The sequence below is a fragment of the Erpetoichthys calabaricus genome, chromosome 12, assembly GCF_900747795.2.
Source record: "Erpetoichthys calabaricus chromosome 12, fErpCal1.3, whole genome shotgun sequence".
Taxonomy (NCBI): Eukaryota; Metazoa; Chordata; class Cladistia; order Polypteriformes; family Polypteridae; genus Erpetoichthys; species Erpetoichthys calabaricus.
The window spans coordinates 152,941,948-152,957,297 of NC_041405.2; the positions used below are offsets into that span (position 1 = coordinate 152,941,948).

Consider the following 15,350-nt stretch of genomic DNA (forward strand, 5'->3'; position numbering starts at 1 on the left):
ATAATTTTGGAAATAGATAGATAGATAGATAGATAGATAGATAGATAGATAGATAGATAGATAGATAGATAGATAGATAGATAGATAGATAGATACTTTATTAATCCCAAGGGGAAATTCACATACTCCAGCAGCAGCATACTGATAATAAACAATATTAAATTAAAGAGTGATAAAAATGCAGGTATAACAGACTTAACTATATATAAATAACTACATTCTTTGTATAATGTTAACATTTGTCCCCCCGGGTGGAATTGAAGAGTCGCATAGTGTGGTGGAGAAACGATCTCCTCAGTCTGTCAGTGGAGCAGGACGGTGACAGCAGTCTGTCTCTGAAGCTGCTCCTCTGTCTGGAGATGACACTGTTCAGTGGATGCAGTGGATTCTCCATGATTGACAGGAGGCTGCTCAGTGTCCGTCGCTCTGCCACAGATGTCATCCTGTCCAGCTCCATGCCTACAATAGAGCCTGCCTTCCTCACCAGTTTGTCCAGGCGTGAGGCGTCCCTCTTCTTTATGCTGCTTCCCCAGCACACCACCGCTCAGAACAGGGCGCTCGCCACAACCATCTGATAGAACATCTGCAGCATCTGATTGTAGATGTTGAAGGACGCCAGTCTTCTAAGGAAGTATAGTCGGCTCTGTCCTCTCTTGCACAGAGCATCAGTATTGGCAGTCCAGTCCAGTTTATCATCCAGCTGCACTCCCAGGTATTTATAGGTCTGCACCCTCTGCACACAATCACCTCTGATGATCACGGGGTCTGTGAGGGGTCTGGGCCTCCTAAAATCCACCACCAGCTCCTTGGTTTTGCTGGTGTTCAGGTGTAGGTGGTTTGAGTCGCACCATTTAACAAAGTCCTTGATTAGGTCCCTATACTCCTCCTCCTGCCCACTCCTGATGCAGCTCACGATAGCAGTGTCGTCAGCGAACTTTTGCACGTGGCAGGACTCTGAGTTGTATTGGAAGTCCGATGTATATAGGCTGAACAGGACCAGAGAAAGTACAGTCCCCTGTGGCGCTCGTGTGCTGCAGACCACAATGTCAGACCTGCAGTTCCCGAGATGCACATACTGAGGTCTGTCTTTAAGATAGTCCACGATCCATGCCACCAGGTATGAATCAACTCCCGTCTATGTCAGCTTGTCCCTAAGGAGCAAAGGTTGGATTGTGTTGAAGGTGCTAGAGAAGTCCAGAAACATAATTCTTACTGCACCACTGCCTCTGTCCAAGTGGGAGAGGGATCGGTGTATCATATAGATGATGGTATCCTCCGCTCCCACCTTCTCCTGGTATGCAAACTGCAGAGGGTCGAGGGCGTGGCGGACCTGTGGCCTCAGGTGGTGAAGCAGCAGCCACTCCATGGTCTTCATCACATGTGACGTCAGAGCAAAAGGCCGGAAGTCATTCAGCTCATTAGGACGTGATACCTTTGGGACTGGGGTGATGCAAGATGTTTTCCAAAGCCTGGGGACTCTCCCCTGTTCCAGGCTCAGGTTGAAGATATGCTGTAGAGGACTCCCCAGCTCCAACGCACAGGCCTTCAGCAGTTGTGGCGATACTCCATCTGGACCCACTGCTTTGCTGGCACAAAGTCTCCTCCGCTCTCTGCTTATCTGGGCTGCTGTAATTGTGAGTGAGGGGAAACTCTCTCTTATGCTGATATCAGCAGAAGGATGTGTGGAGGGTGCAGTACTCCGAGGTGAGAGTGAGAGTGGGTTAGGGTGGTCAAACCTGTTAAAGAAATTGTTCATCTGGTTTGCTCTTTCCACGTCTCTCTTGATGGTGGCACCCCGCTTCGAGCTGCAGCCAGTGGTGATCTTCATCCCATCCCACACTTCCTTCATGCTGTTATTCTGCAACTTCTGCTCCAGCTTTCTCCTGTACTGCTCCTTCGCCGCCCTGAGCTGGACTCGGAGTTCCTTCTGCATGTGCTTGAGCTCATGCTGATCACCGCCTTTAAAAACCCTTTTCTTCTGGTTCAAAAGGCCCTTGATGTCACTTGTAATCCATGGCTTGTCGTTAGAAGTGACATCAGGAAATGGCAATAACAGCAGCAACATGCCATGGAATGAAAGAACAAGTTTAATTAACAACAAGACTCGATGCCTAATTAAGCAATTGGTTGGAGTGAAATTGGTTGGAGTTTGAGGCCCTGACTTAGTTGGTCTTCTGTTGGCTCCCTCACCTCACATTTCATTTCTGTTTGGGTGCTATTTAAGGAAAGAAATGAAGCAATTCAGAGGAAATATCAAGGGAACAAATCTTAAAAAACAAGCCAACTAGCAGAAAAAACGGGTCACCAATTAAGAAAATGGTTAGAATGAAAACCCGCAGTCACTGGGGATCCTCCAGGTCCAGAGTTGGGGACCCCTGTTCTACAGAAATCCAGATATTTCCAAAGGCTTCACAAACCTTTTCTTGTCACAGTCATTTTAGAGAAGCAGCTCAGTCCACCACAGGAGTGAAGTTGTTAACGGTGATGTTGAGTGCCCCCCCCCCAGCCCTATACTGGGGCCTCTCGTGTCACCTCAGTGTGACGTTGGTGATGCTGCAGAGTTATTTAACAGGAAATAAAGCAAATGAGCGCGACTCGATTTAGGTTAAAACTGAAAAAAAGAAGCAAGTTTTGTGGTAGGCCACAGAGGAATAAGTTGCACAACTCAACTTTTTGAGCCCTTGATGTGAACAGTTTGTGATTTCAATTTCCAGAAGAGTCTGGCCAGCGAGATCTCGGTGTTCTTGTGAATTTCACATTTTGTTCAGAATTCAGCATCCACCACAACAACATTTACTGCTATTGCAGATTTCACACATAAGTATAACTCAAAGTGTCCCCAACTAGTAGTAGAAAAAACAAAAGTTTTAAAACAAGTGGAATGGAAGAAACCTCGGAGTGTTACTCTTTACTGTTTAACACCAAAAACGTCAAATGACTGATATGATCACGTGTGCCGTGGTCAGATGCCCAGTGAGGAGAGGATGAGCAAAACTCCAGCTGGTTTAAACTCAGTACTGGGGGGGAATGGGGGGGGGGGGAATGGGGAGGGGTGGCACCCAAAGGCTATGTATTACCTGACATCATAGTTTAGGGGTCTCCCTCACAAAGACTTCTGAGAAATTCATCAAGATTTGTATTTTTTGCCAAAGCTTTAAATGCTTATGTTTCTTTTTCCGTTTGCTATTTAATGAACCCTATTTTCTGCAGAGTTTGTTCCCTTAGTTGCATTGAAATGGCGATGATTACCAGAGAGCAGTGCAGACACCGGTTCAGACAGCACTGAGTGCCAAAAGGGGGAGCCGTAGAGTCACTTGAGATTTTTAGCTTTCTGCTCACTGAGAAACGTTAGTTACAAACGAGCAGATGAGAGAGTGCAGCACTAAGCATTCTGGGAAGTCAGCATTTGGGTACCATTAATGGAGAAACTCTACATACAGGAAGGTTAAAATAAGGAACTGTAAGCATTGCAAGTTCAGGAAAATGTGCAAATAAACAATGGGTTTTTATTGTGTGAAACCCTTACTAATAAAGTTTCCCTCACCATAACCACAACTCAGATTCTAAGCAACACTCTGTCATGTCTTCCTTTGCTCCTCACAGTAACCTTCATCCTCCTTCTCTTCAACCCTGACTCTGTCTCCTTCAGCTGAGGCAGGCTGCCCCTTTTATACAAATCCCAGAAGTATTTCCGGTGTCCCAAGAGTACAGCTTGGCTATCTATCTATCTATCTATCTATCTATCTATCTATCTATCTATCTATCTATCTATCTATCTTCTATCTATCTATCTATCTATCTATCTATCTATCTATCTATCTATCTATCTATCTATCTATCTATCTATTATATAGTGCCTTTCACATCTATCTATCTATCTATCTATCTATCTATCTATCTATCTATCTATCTATCTATCTATCTATCTATCTATCTATCTATCTATCTATCTATTATTATAGTGCCTTTCACATCTATCTATCTATCTATCTATCTATCTATCTATCTATCTATCTATCTATCTATCTATCTATCTATCTATCTATCTATCTATCTATCTATCTATCTATTATATAGTGCCTTTCACATCTATCTATCTATCTATCTATCTATCTACTATCTATCTATCTATCTATCTATCTATCTATCTATCTATCTATCTATCTATCTATCTATCTATCTATCTATCTATTCTGATCTGTAGTATTTGCTGTGCAACTTTGTACCCAAAATGTGACAACATCAGACATGCGGGCTATGGGTTGTCAGTGACCACTTAGTAGTAGGTGTGCCCTTCTTCCCCTGGTAAAGACTGTATATGCTGATGTTCTGTTATGGTGCTCTGGAGTAGTTATTGACCCAACCCAACATTCCATGCTGCAGGAATCAACTCTCAAATCTCATGAATGTGGATTGTACTACGCAAGAGAAAGACTGAATGGATGAACAGTGCAGTCTTCCATTGTAAAAATTAGCTAGTGAAGTTCACTGGGGCTTTCTGTTGTTTTATTTGTTTCCCACTCATATTTCCTTAATGTTCAGATAACGGCAAGCTGATGAAAGCGTTCAGCTCCTTGATCGCACTTTCTTTTTTGATCAAAGGCTGTCAAGAAGCACAACAAGCAGAGGTGTAGGCAGACAACCGGCACTTCTTCCCCTTAAAAGTAAAATGTTTGATTGATGGAGTGAATGTGTGCCTTTCAAATCTCTCCACATCGATAAGTCAGGAGCTTGGCAGATCCACAATAACTCAGACTGCAAGAGCAAACAAGCTTAATGGCAGCCATCCCCAGGACATCAAGCAAAAAAAAAAAAAAAACAGCAAGGTTTTCAAAAAGGAAATCACAGAACTTGAAACTTCCTGCTGGCTTCCTTCCTTAGTTAGGGCCACTTCAGAGACTATAAAAAAGGTAATTCAATGAAAGAAAGCAAATGAAAGTTTACCTCCTGTAGACATTTAATGAATGGTAACAGTTAAAAGTTTCACCAAAAAGAGAATTAAAACCTAAATGATAAACAATAAGGTATTGATGTCAAGTTTCTAACAAATAATTTAAATGTAATGTTCAAAGGTTTTCAAAATGGGTATAATATAATAGAGTGGATATATAGTGCATTTTACATCTATCTATCTATTATATAGTGTCTTTCAAGTCTATTATATAGTACCTTTCATACAGTATCTATCTATTATATAGTGCTTTTCATTTCTATCTATCTATCTATCTATCTATCTATCTATCTATCTATCTATCTATCTATCTATCTATCTATCTATCTATCTATCTATCTATCTATCTATCATATTCAGTAGTTGTATATTTTTGTTCTTTTTCCCATCAATGCTAGCAATACAACGTGTTACTGACTGCTGCAGTGTCTCATTACTTTATGTTGTTGTGTTTTATTCTTCTTGTTGTACCCTTCATGTTTTATAATTATGGGCAGTGTGCAGTTCCTCTCTCTGCCAGTAGATGCTGCTATATAAAACCCTATATGTCTAATTTCATGCAAGTAGTACTACCAGGAAAGTAAGGCCTAATATAGAGTATGTGTCAAATATACTTTGTTCACCAATTATTTTCCTGGAAAGTCAGCATGTAGTTGGTTTAGACAAACATTTTTTTCCAATACCCATGATGCTTTGCCATCACAACACTGCAGCAGTCATGCAGAACTCTCAAGCTCGTGTACTGCAAGATCGATATACCAATTTGCTCATACATGTTTTCTTTGTTTTGTTTGTGATATTCCTTCCACCTGCATTTTTTGTAGTTTGAGACACAGTGGCGCTGTGGTTAGCCCTGCTACCTTACAGCTCAGATCATATTTTTGGTTACATTAATCGATCCGGCATAGTTGGTGGCTACTTCGGTAATCCTCAGGCACACTTAAAAGACCACTGCACCATTTTAACCCACTCAAAACTAGTACAGTTCCTCCTACTCCTTTGACTTGAATTCATTTTGCCGAGTTCCATGAAGTTCCCAAACATTTGCGCCAGGAGTCCTCACATGTCTGATTCACCATTTATCTGAACGAATTGTAAGGAATCAACTTTATCAATAAGCTGTGAGAATTGTGAAGATCTTCATTAGATCCCACACAGCTCAAGACTGGCGTAAAAATCAGACTGCTCTTGTTGCTGGTAGGTGAGCAAGTGATCACGAACCCTATTGAGGATGTCCTTAGCAAGGACCTTACCCGACACCGAGAGCTGTGGTACCCCCAGGTGATCACCCTTCCCTTTCCAGATAGAGACGACAAGTCCCATTTTCCAGTCAGTTGGGATGACACCCGTCTCCCAAATGGAAGCAAAGATTACTTGCAATGCCAGGAGGACAGCCTTACCACCAACCTGGAGAAGTTTACCCAGGATACCACAGATCCCTTCAGCCTTCCCTACCCTCAGCTGGGTCACTGCCTGTGCAATCTCAGGGTTCACAGCTAATTGGAGGATCAGCCTCAAGAACCGTAGACCCAGAGATTTCCAATGTCTGAGCCGGACGGTCAGCTTTAAACATCTGCTCAAAGCAGCCAACCCAGCGGGTCACAACTGTTGAGAAATAAATCCTAAATTCTAACCACAACCACAGCAACTCTTTTAATATATTATTTTTATCTGTGAACTAGGACAACAAAGACGTGCACAACATCAATGTTTCATCACACTGTCGTCAGCAATACAAACCACTGAGTAACTTTCATGGTAATGTTGTGGCAACCCCTACTCAAAATGGCCACCACCAGTAAAAGACAAGCTGGCATTGATAAAAGATAATAATTATTTTTAGCTGCTTTAAAAGAGAATCCTAGCTGAAAAGTAATGCCAGACATGGACCACATGACCCATACAAACTATAGTAAGATACTGCCCACAGTTTGAGAACCGCTGGTCTAGACAATGCAAATGGAGTGCCAGCATAATCACGTAAATCCTTACCAGAGGTCGGCACTGGCCATCATGTATTCACAATTAATTTTCGCTTTTCCTTCTTTCAGTCCCGGAGTGACTTTATCCATGGACATCCAGAAGTCTGCCCCAGCCTGAAAATGCATGATGAGTGTTTGGGAATGGCCATCCTGGATATGCTGAGGATTGCCAAGGAGAGCAAACAGAATCTTCAGGATGTCTGCAGGGAAATCAGGTACGGAGTATACAGCATGTGAGCACAGGAGCCATGATTTTTTTGAATCTTAAGCTTGGTTGAGGGCCCTTCAGATTCTGAAGAAGGAGCTCAGTGTGACTTCATCAGTGATGGAGTCTTCAGTCCGATGTTCCACCTGGAATGAGACGTCACCACAGACGTCCTAACCTCAATCTGGTGGCCTGGCTGCTAGAACTGGCCATATAAATCTAGAAGGATGAGACACTGATGTCATAAAAGTGACAGCACAGCAGGGTTGCCAGGTCCAACAAAAAAATGTACAGCCCGTGGACCACTTAAAATAGTGAAATTGTCCAAAAGAAAATAGAACTGATGCCTGAGGTAAGCAAAATGGCACACTAGAAAGTGGTGGGATGGTGTCAGAGAGATAAGATGAGGTACATACCACCAAAGCCCGGGGGTAAGGGTGTGTGTCCCCTCAGACATATTCCAGAGTGATAGAACAAGAATATACCATCACACAATTGGGGTCGGGGGGGTTGGGGGGGTCCACTTAAAGAACATATACAAGTGCAAAAGCAGTGGAAGGGGTGCCAGATGAATAAAACAAATATTAAACATACAGTGAAAGACCATTTTTTCCAATTGACAACAATTAAAAATAGCCCACCTGGCCGAAAACACTGCGGACTTGGAAACACTGCAACACAATGAGGGGATCTTATACACAACGAAAAGTTTTCATGAACAGAGAATTCCTTTTTTTGTTGTTTTATATAAATGAGATCATTTAAGCTAATAATAATCAGACTGTTAAAATGTTTGCTATGGGAAATGTTAACGTGTTTCAGTTTAAATGTTTAAATATTCTGAATTATAACACCATCAGAGAGGGATCCACAGAAGGGTAAATCCCTAGTAAAGCATCAAAAATAACCTCATATTAGTAATCACTGATCTTGAAAGAGTCTAAAACAAAATGTTTATGTCCTTCAGGGAGCGGCTTTTAGAGGGCTAGGACCTCCGGTAAAGAATCAAATGTCAAAAAATATTACAGAGACATAATCAGCAACCTTAAAGTAGCATAAAACAACACTCCACATGCCTATATTACCAAAACCCAGCTGGGGTTTAACATGCTGGTTTATGCCTTTTTAGTTCGTTTTTTTTAAGTCTTATGTTTATGTTAATATTGTGGATTATTTAGTTTCTATGTATCTAAGCTTATTCTGTTATGTTCCATGTGTTTTGTGAGTGTTTCCCTAAGAGGCGGGGCCACCTGCCCATCGGCATCAAGGCTCTGTCCTCGGCCCTATAAAGGCTGAGGAAAAGCTGTAGTCCCTTGCGGTTCATTAAACACGCTCATGATGTCAGTGATGTCTAGAGTCTAGTGCTTTGCTTGTGGTTTATTGTTCTGAATTTCTGCCTTTTGCTCTGTTTTTTCAAGTCTTCTTTTGGATTTGTGTATTTGAACATTGTTTGCTGCCAGAATTGTCTATTTCAGGCTATTTCTGTTATGTCTTTTTGATCAGTGGAGATTTTGCTAAGACGATCTACTGCTATCTACTGTCAAATTTGGTGGAGGTTCCATCATGCTGTGGGGCTATGTGGCCAGGGACTGGGACTGGGACCCTTGTTAAAGTCGAGGGTTGGATGAATTCGACCCAATATCAACAAATTCTTCAGGATAATGTTCAAGCATCAGTCACAAAGTTGAAGGTATGCAGGGGTTGGATATTCCAGCAAGACAATGACCCAAAACACAGTTCGAAATCTACAAAGGCATTCATGCAGAGGGAGAAGTACAATGTTCTGGAATAGCCGTCACAGTCCCCTGACTTGAAGATCATCGAAAATCTATGGGATGATTTGAAGCAGGCTGTCCATCAAATTGAACTGAACTGGAGAGATTTTATATGAAGAATGGTGAACAAGACCTCCATCCAGAATCCAGACACTCATCAGAGGCTATAGGAGGACAGCGTCTAGAGGACAAAAGGAGGCTCAACTAAGTATTGATGTCATATCTCTGTTGGGGGGGTCCACATTTGTGCACCTGTATAATTTTGTTATGATGCATATTGCATATTTTCTGTTAATCCAATAAACTTAATGTCACTGCTGAAATCCTACTGTTTCCATAAGGCATGTCAGATATTAAAAAGACGTTGCTACTTTGAAAGCTCAGCCAATGAGAAACAAAAATCCAAAGAATTAAGAGGGGTTCCCAAACTTTTTCATATGACTGTATATAGTTTGAGCAGAACGTCCCTTGACCTAAATTCGACAGTTTTTCTGATATAACTTAACATTTTAAAGGCTAGGTAAGAACTTAAAAAAAAAAAAGCTATTCACGTTCCTCATTCCAGGAATGGTCAATGGCAGCTTGGTGCCCCCGACAGAGATGTCTACACTGATGAACCTTGCTCACCAGCATTTTAATTCTCTTTGTGCTTTCAGTTACAAGTCCTGCTTGCCTGAGAGCCACCGACATGAGATCCAGAAGCAACACGCCTTGGCCCGCTATCGTATTCGCAAAACTCTCAAGCGATATTTGCGCCAGCTGAGCAACTGCCAGGCCGATGAGCTCAGCCTCAAGCTCAAGTACCTCCTCGATCTGGAGACCGTGACTCCTTCATTTGGCACGGAGCAGTTTCAAGTCTGGAATCCTAACAGCATCCATCAGGGTGACAACGTGGCCTTGCAGCTCATCCAGGTCTCAGGGGAGAGCGGCATACAGTATCGATCTACGGATGCCAGTGTAAGTCCACCTAAAAGTAAGGATTTTTGATGATTTCTAATGAGTGGAAAGCAAACTCCTTAATGCTCTTCCTTTTCAATTTCTTCTAATATAGGAGTGGCAGACCTTCTGTGACTTCCAGGAAATAATCGACATTAGCATCAAGCAAGCCGGCCGGGACAGGCTAACTCTGGAAAGCCGGGTTGTCACGGTGACCCGACAGGATAGTAGGTTTCTGGTCAGTAAAATTCCTAAATCAGAGGGTTTTTTTTTTTAGGTGATAAGTAAATTCACCACCAGGTGGCACTGAGTTTAACGGTCTTGATGTTTTTCAGTCTCACACTCAGCCACGGCATCCGCCGAGCCCTGCTCCACCTGAAACGCTGCCAATCCAGGCTCCACCCGGTGCGGGCGCTCTGTACTCCCACGGCTGCCATCTCCAGAGCAATAATGGTCACACCTAATCCCAAAGATGCTCAACAGGAGCGACCCACAGCCCCCTCCTGAGCGTCGACCACATACTGTTCTTAGGGCAGTGGTCTCAAACAGCAGTCCTGGAGGGCCACAGTGGCTGCAGATTTTCATTCTAACCCTTTTCTTAATTAGTGACCTGGTTGTGCTGCTAATTAACTTCTTTTGAATTCATTTTGATGGACTTGCTCTTGAAGACTCAAAGTCAAAGCGAACTTTATTGTCATCTCAACTATATACAAGTATACAGATAGATGAAATTGTGAAGCTCAGGGTCCACAGTGTAACAACATGAAGTGCAAATAAAAAAAAATTAATTAAATTAAAATTAGAATTAAAATTAAGATTTAAAATTAAAATTAAAACACAAATAAGACAAGACATTGTGTAAAGACAAGACAAAGACAAGACGTGTAGTAAGCAATATGAACATTGATGCAATGTATGGTATTATGCAATCTAGATGCATGAATACAGCTGCTGGTCATAAAATTAGAATATCATGACAAAGTTGATTTGTTTCAGTAATTCCATTCAAAAAGTGAAACTTGTATATTAGATTCATTCATTACACACAGACTGATGTATTTGAAATGTTTATTTCTTTTAATGTTGATGATTATAACTGACAACTAATGAAAGTCCCAAATTCAGTATCTCGGGAAAATTAGAATATTGTGAAAAGGTTCAATATTGAAGACACCTGGTGCCACACTCTAATCAGCTAATTAACTCAAAAGCCTTTAAATGGTCTCTCAGTCGAGTTCTGTAGGCTACACCATCATGGGGAAGACTGCTGACTTGACAGTTGTCCAAAAGACGACCATTGACACCTTGCACAAGGAGGGCAAGACACAAAAGGTCATTGCTAAAGAGGCTGGCTGTTCACAGAGCTCTGTGTCCAAGCACATTAATAGAGAGACGAAGGGAAGGACAAGATGTGGTAGAAAAAAGTGGACAAGCAATAGGGATAACCGCACCCTGGAGAGGATTGGGAAACAAAACCCATTCAAAAATGTGGGGAGATTCACAAAGAGTGGACTGCAGCTGGAGTCGGTGCTTCAAGAACCGCCACACACAGACGTATGCAAGACATGGGTTTCAGCTGTCGCATTCCTTGTGTTAAGCCACTCTTGAACAAGAGACAGTGTCAGAAGCGTCTCGCCTTTGGACTGCTGCTGAGTGGTCCAAAGTTATGTTCTCTGATGAAAGTAAATTTTGCATTTCCTTTGAAAATCAAGGTCCCAGAGTCTGGAGGAAGAGAGGAGAGGCACAGAATCCACGTTGCGTGAGGTCCAGTGTAAAGTTTCCACAGTCAGTGATGGTTTGGGGTGCCATGTCATCTGCTGGTGTTGGTCCATTGTGTTTTCTGAGGTCCAAGGTCAACGCAGCCGTCTACCAGGAAGTTTTAGAGCACTTCATGCTTGCTGCTGCTGATGAACTTTATGGAGATGCAGATTTCATTTTCCAACAGAACCTGGCACCTGCACATAGTGCCAAAGCTACCAGTACCTGGTTTAAGGACCATGGTATCCCTGTTCTTGATTGGCCAGCAAACTCGCCTGACCTTAACCCCATAGGGTATTGTGAAGAGGAAGATGCAATACGCCAGACCCAACAATTCAGAAGAGCTGAAGGCCACTATCAGAGCAACATGGGCTCTCATAACACCTGAGCAGTGCCACAGACTGATCGACTCCATGCCACGCTGCATTGCTGCAGTAATCCAGGCCAAAGGAGCCCCAACTAAATATTGAGTGCTGTACCTGCTCATACTTTTCATGCTCATACCTTTCAGTAGGCCAACATTTCTAAAAATCCTTTTTTTGCATTGGTCTTAATTGAAATTCTAATTTTCCGAGATACTGAATTTGGGACTTTCATTAGTTGTCAGTTATAATCATCAACATTAAAAGAAATAAACATTTCAAATACATCAGTCTGTGTGTAATGAATGAATCGAATATGCAAGTTTCACTTTTTGAATGGAATTACTGAAATAAATCAACTTTGTCATGATATTCTAATTTTATGACCAGCACCTGTATAGTCAATACATATGTAATATAATAAATAAATAATATGTATAGATAATATAGAAATTATCAGTGTGTGACAATATTATGTGACTTTCTATGTCACGTGTTTTGTCACGTTTTAAATCGGCTTATTTTAAAACCTGCATATATATGTTTGGCATCATTCTTTTCAGAATGTATCAAACTTTAATATGATGTTGTCAGATTTTCCGATTCCATTTTTAAATTAGGGCGGCACAGTGGCGCAGTGGGTAGCACTGCTGCCCTCGCAGTAAGGAGACCCGGGTTAGTTTCCTGGGTCCTCCCTGCGTGGAGTTTGCATGTTCTCCCCCGTGTCTGTGTGGGTTTTCTCCTGGTGCTCCGGTTTCCTTCCAAAGACATGCAGGTTAGGTGGATTGGCGATTCTAAATTGTCCCTAGTGTGTGCTTGGTGTTTGTGTGTGTCCTGCGGTGGGTTGGCACCCTGCCCGGGATTGATTCCTGCCTTGTGCTCTATGTTGGCTGGGATTGGCTCCAGCAGACCCCCGTGACCCTGTGTTCGGATTCAGTGGGTTTGAAAATGGATGGATGGATGGATAATAGCTGTTTAAGATGTTTTAACAATGACAGGTCAGAATGTTTCACAGGATATCAAGAATGTCAAAATCTTTAAAGGTCAATAAGAGATTTTCAGTTCTTGTCTCCATGCACACTCATCTTTGCAGGACAGTGGCTCGCATGTATAAAAGTTCTGTTTTTAGAGGTGGTTGAGGCCGTGTGGAAGATCCCAGGGGGCAGCATGGTGTTAAGGAGTCTGACAGCTTGGGGGTAAAAACTATCCTGCAGCCTGGCAGATAAGACTCAGACCCCTTAAGTGTTTCTTTTTCCTTCATTAGCTGCCAAACAATAATGGGATATAAAATGAGCCAAAATGTGACTAGCAAACTGTGTCCATCACATAAGATCTGAAAATAAACAAAGATAAAGGTCTCTGGAATGTTGATCTGCTCAGATCCACTAAACATTTTAGCAAAAGTCAAAAACTGAAATATCTGCTATTGCACAAACAGAGCAGCAACAAGCCATGGAATTAGAGAACGGGTTTAATTAACGACAAGACTCAGCGCCTCATTAAACAACTGGTTGGAATGAAATTGGTTGGAATTTGAGGCCCTGACTGAGTTGCTCTTCTGTTGGCTCACTCACTTCACATTTCATTTCTGTTTGGGTGCCATTTAAGGAAAGAAATGAAGAAATTCAGGGGAACAAATCTCAAAAAACAAGTTAATTAAAATGAAGGGAAAAGGAGTTAATTAGCAGCAAAAATGGGTCACCAATTAAGAAAAGGGTTAGAATGAAAACCTGCATCCACTGCGGCCCTCCAGGCCCAGAGTTTGAGACCACTGTCTTAGGGCTTCACTCCCACCCACCTGCTTCCACTTTTTTGTCTGAAAAAGAATTTGTCAGATTTAGAGAAAATGAAAAATATTGTATGTACTGAAAAAAAATTTGTGACATTGAAAGCCGGCAGCAGGATCAGGCCATTGTGTTTTATGGTTGAAGGCTCAGCCCCACTCATGAATATTAATGAGTTACCATACAGTGGCAGAATATAATAATAATACGAATAATAATAATAATAATACATTTTATTTATTATTCTGTGCTCAAGGCATAGAAAATATTCATGATTTTTAGCAGTATGTTATTTCAGCCCTGCGGTGGGCTGGTGCCCTGCCCAGGGTTTGTTTCCTGCCTTGCGCCCTGTGTTGGCTAGGATTGGCTCCAGCAGACCCCCGTGACCCTGTAGTTATGATACTGGAAGGATGGATGGATGTGATTTCATCCACAAGGTGACAGCAGAAAACCATGCAGAGTTTTTTGGGCTTAATGCTCTCTAAGTCAACAAAAGAGCATAACCGAGTAAGACTCAGGATTAACCATTTTTACGTTGAATTCTGAGTCTGAGAGATGCTCGTGGTTAATGTCAAGGAGGTTGAAAATGGCAGATTTAGTAATAGGCCTAAAATTATCCAAGACAGGAACATCAAGATTACTTTCCTCAAGTATTCACTTAACCACAGCAGTTTCATGGACAATTTCAAGAAAACGTATGCGAAATGAAACTCAGATCTTTCGCTCATCACTACCGACCACTTAATTGTGCATTTTGAGGTGTGTAATCAATAGGAGGCTCACCTTTGGGACCAACACGTTCTCGCTGGCTCTGCTTCAGTTTCTCTGGTGTTGGAGAATCACCATTCTTCTTTGACTTTGATTACCCTTTGCGATAGCTTTGGGGAGAGTAGCCCATGGAGAACACGAGAGCCTGCCACAGTGGATTGTGATGCCTTCACAGTTCCAGTAGAACTCAGAAGACCACTTACCCATCTTTGAGGGATAGAGGAGATGCCCTTTAGCTCAGATAGAATAACCTGTATGTGTTTGAGATGTGAAGGTAGGCAGTGTGGTGCAGTGGTTAAGGCTTTGGACTTCAAACCCTAAGGTTGTGGGTTCACATCCTGCCACGGTCACTGTGTGACCATGAGCAAGTCATGTGACCTGCCTGTACTCCAATTGGAATGTAACCAATTGTATCGTAGCTGTCGTAAGTCACCTTGAATGATGGTGCCAGCCAAATAAGTAAATTCCAGCTGCTGACTACTTATTTAAAGACCCCAAAGTTGTGGTCAGCTCCTCAATATAAATACTTCACTTGTGCTCCTCTGATTGCTTGTGCTTACTCATTGACCGAGTCTTGTCTTTTGTAGGAGGCTGAGTTCCAGACCCTGAAGGAAGCCTTATCCTTTGTCTCACTCATCGATGGCTACTTCAGACTGATCATGGACTCTCTTCACTACTTCTGCGAGGAGGTCGCTCCACCAACCATCCTGGAAGACCTAGAGAACTGCTGCCACGGACCAATCACGTAAGTCACAGATGTCTCCGGTAACAAACAACACGTGTTTGATTTTCATAAACTCAAGAGCTTCCCGTGTGTGCCGGCAGCAAC

General features: G+C 42.3%; 1 protein-coding gene across 1 annotated transcript in view; it reads left to right on the forward strand.

Moving 5' to 3' along the window:
- jak3 (Janus kinase 3 (a protein tyrosine kinase, leukocyte)) overlaps positions 1–15,350 on the forward strand; it is a 156,257-nt gene that overhangs the window by 23,751 nt on the left and 117,156 nt on the right. Inside the window, exons 4-7 of the mRNA XM_051934977.1 lie at positions 7,003–7,148; positions 9,570–9,870; positions 9,965–10,087; positions 15,109–15,266. Coding sequence (XP_051790937.1) covers positions 7,003–7,148; positions 9,570–9,870; positions 9,965–10,087; positions 15,109–15,266 — 728 coding nt within the window. The remainder of the gene's footprint in view (positions 1–7,002; positions 7,149–9,569; positions 9,871–9,964; positions 10,088–15,108; positions 15,267–15,350) is intronic.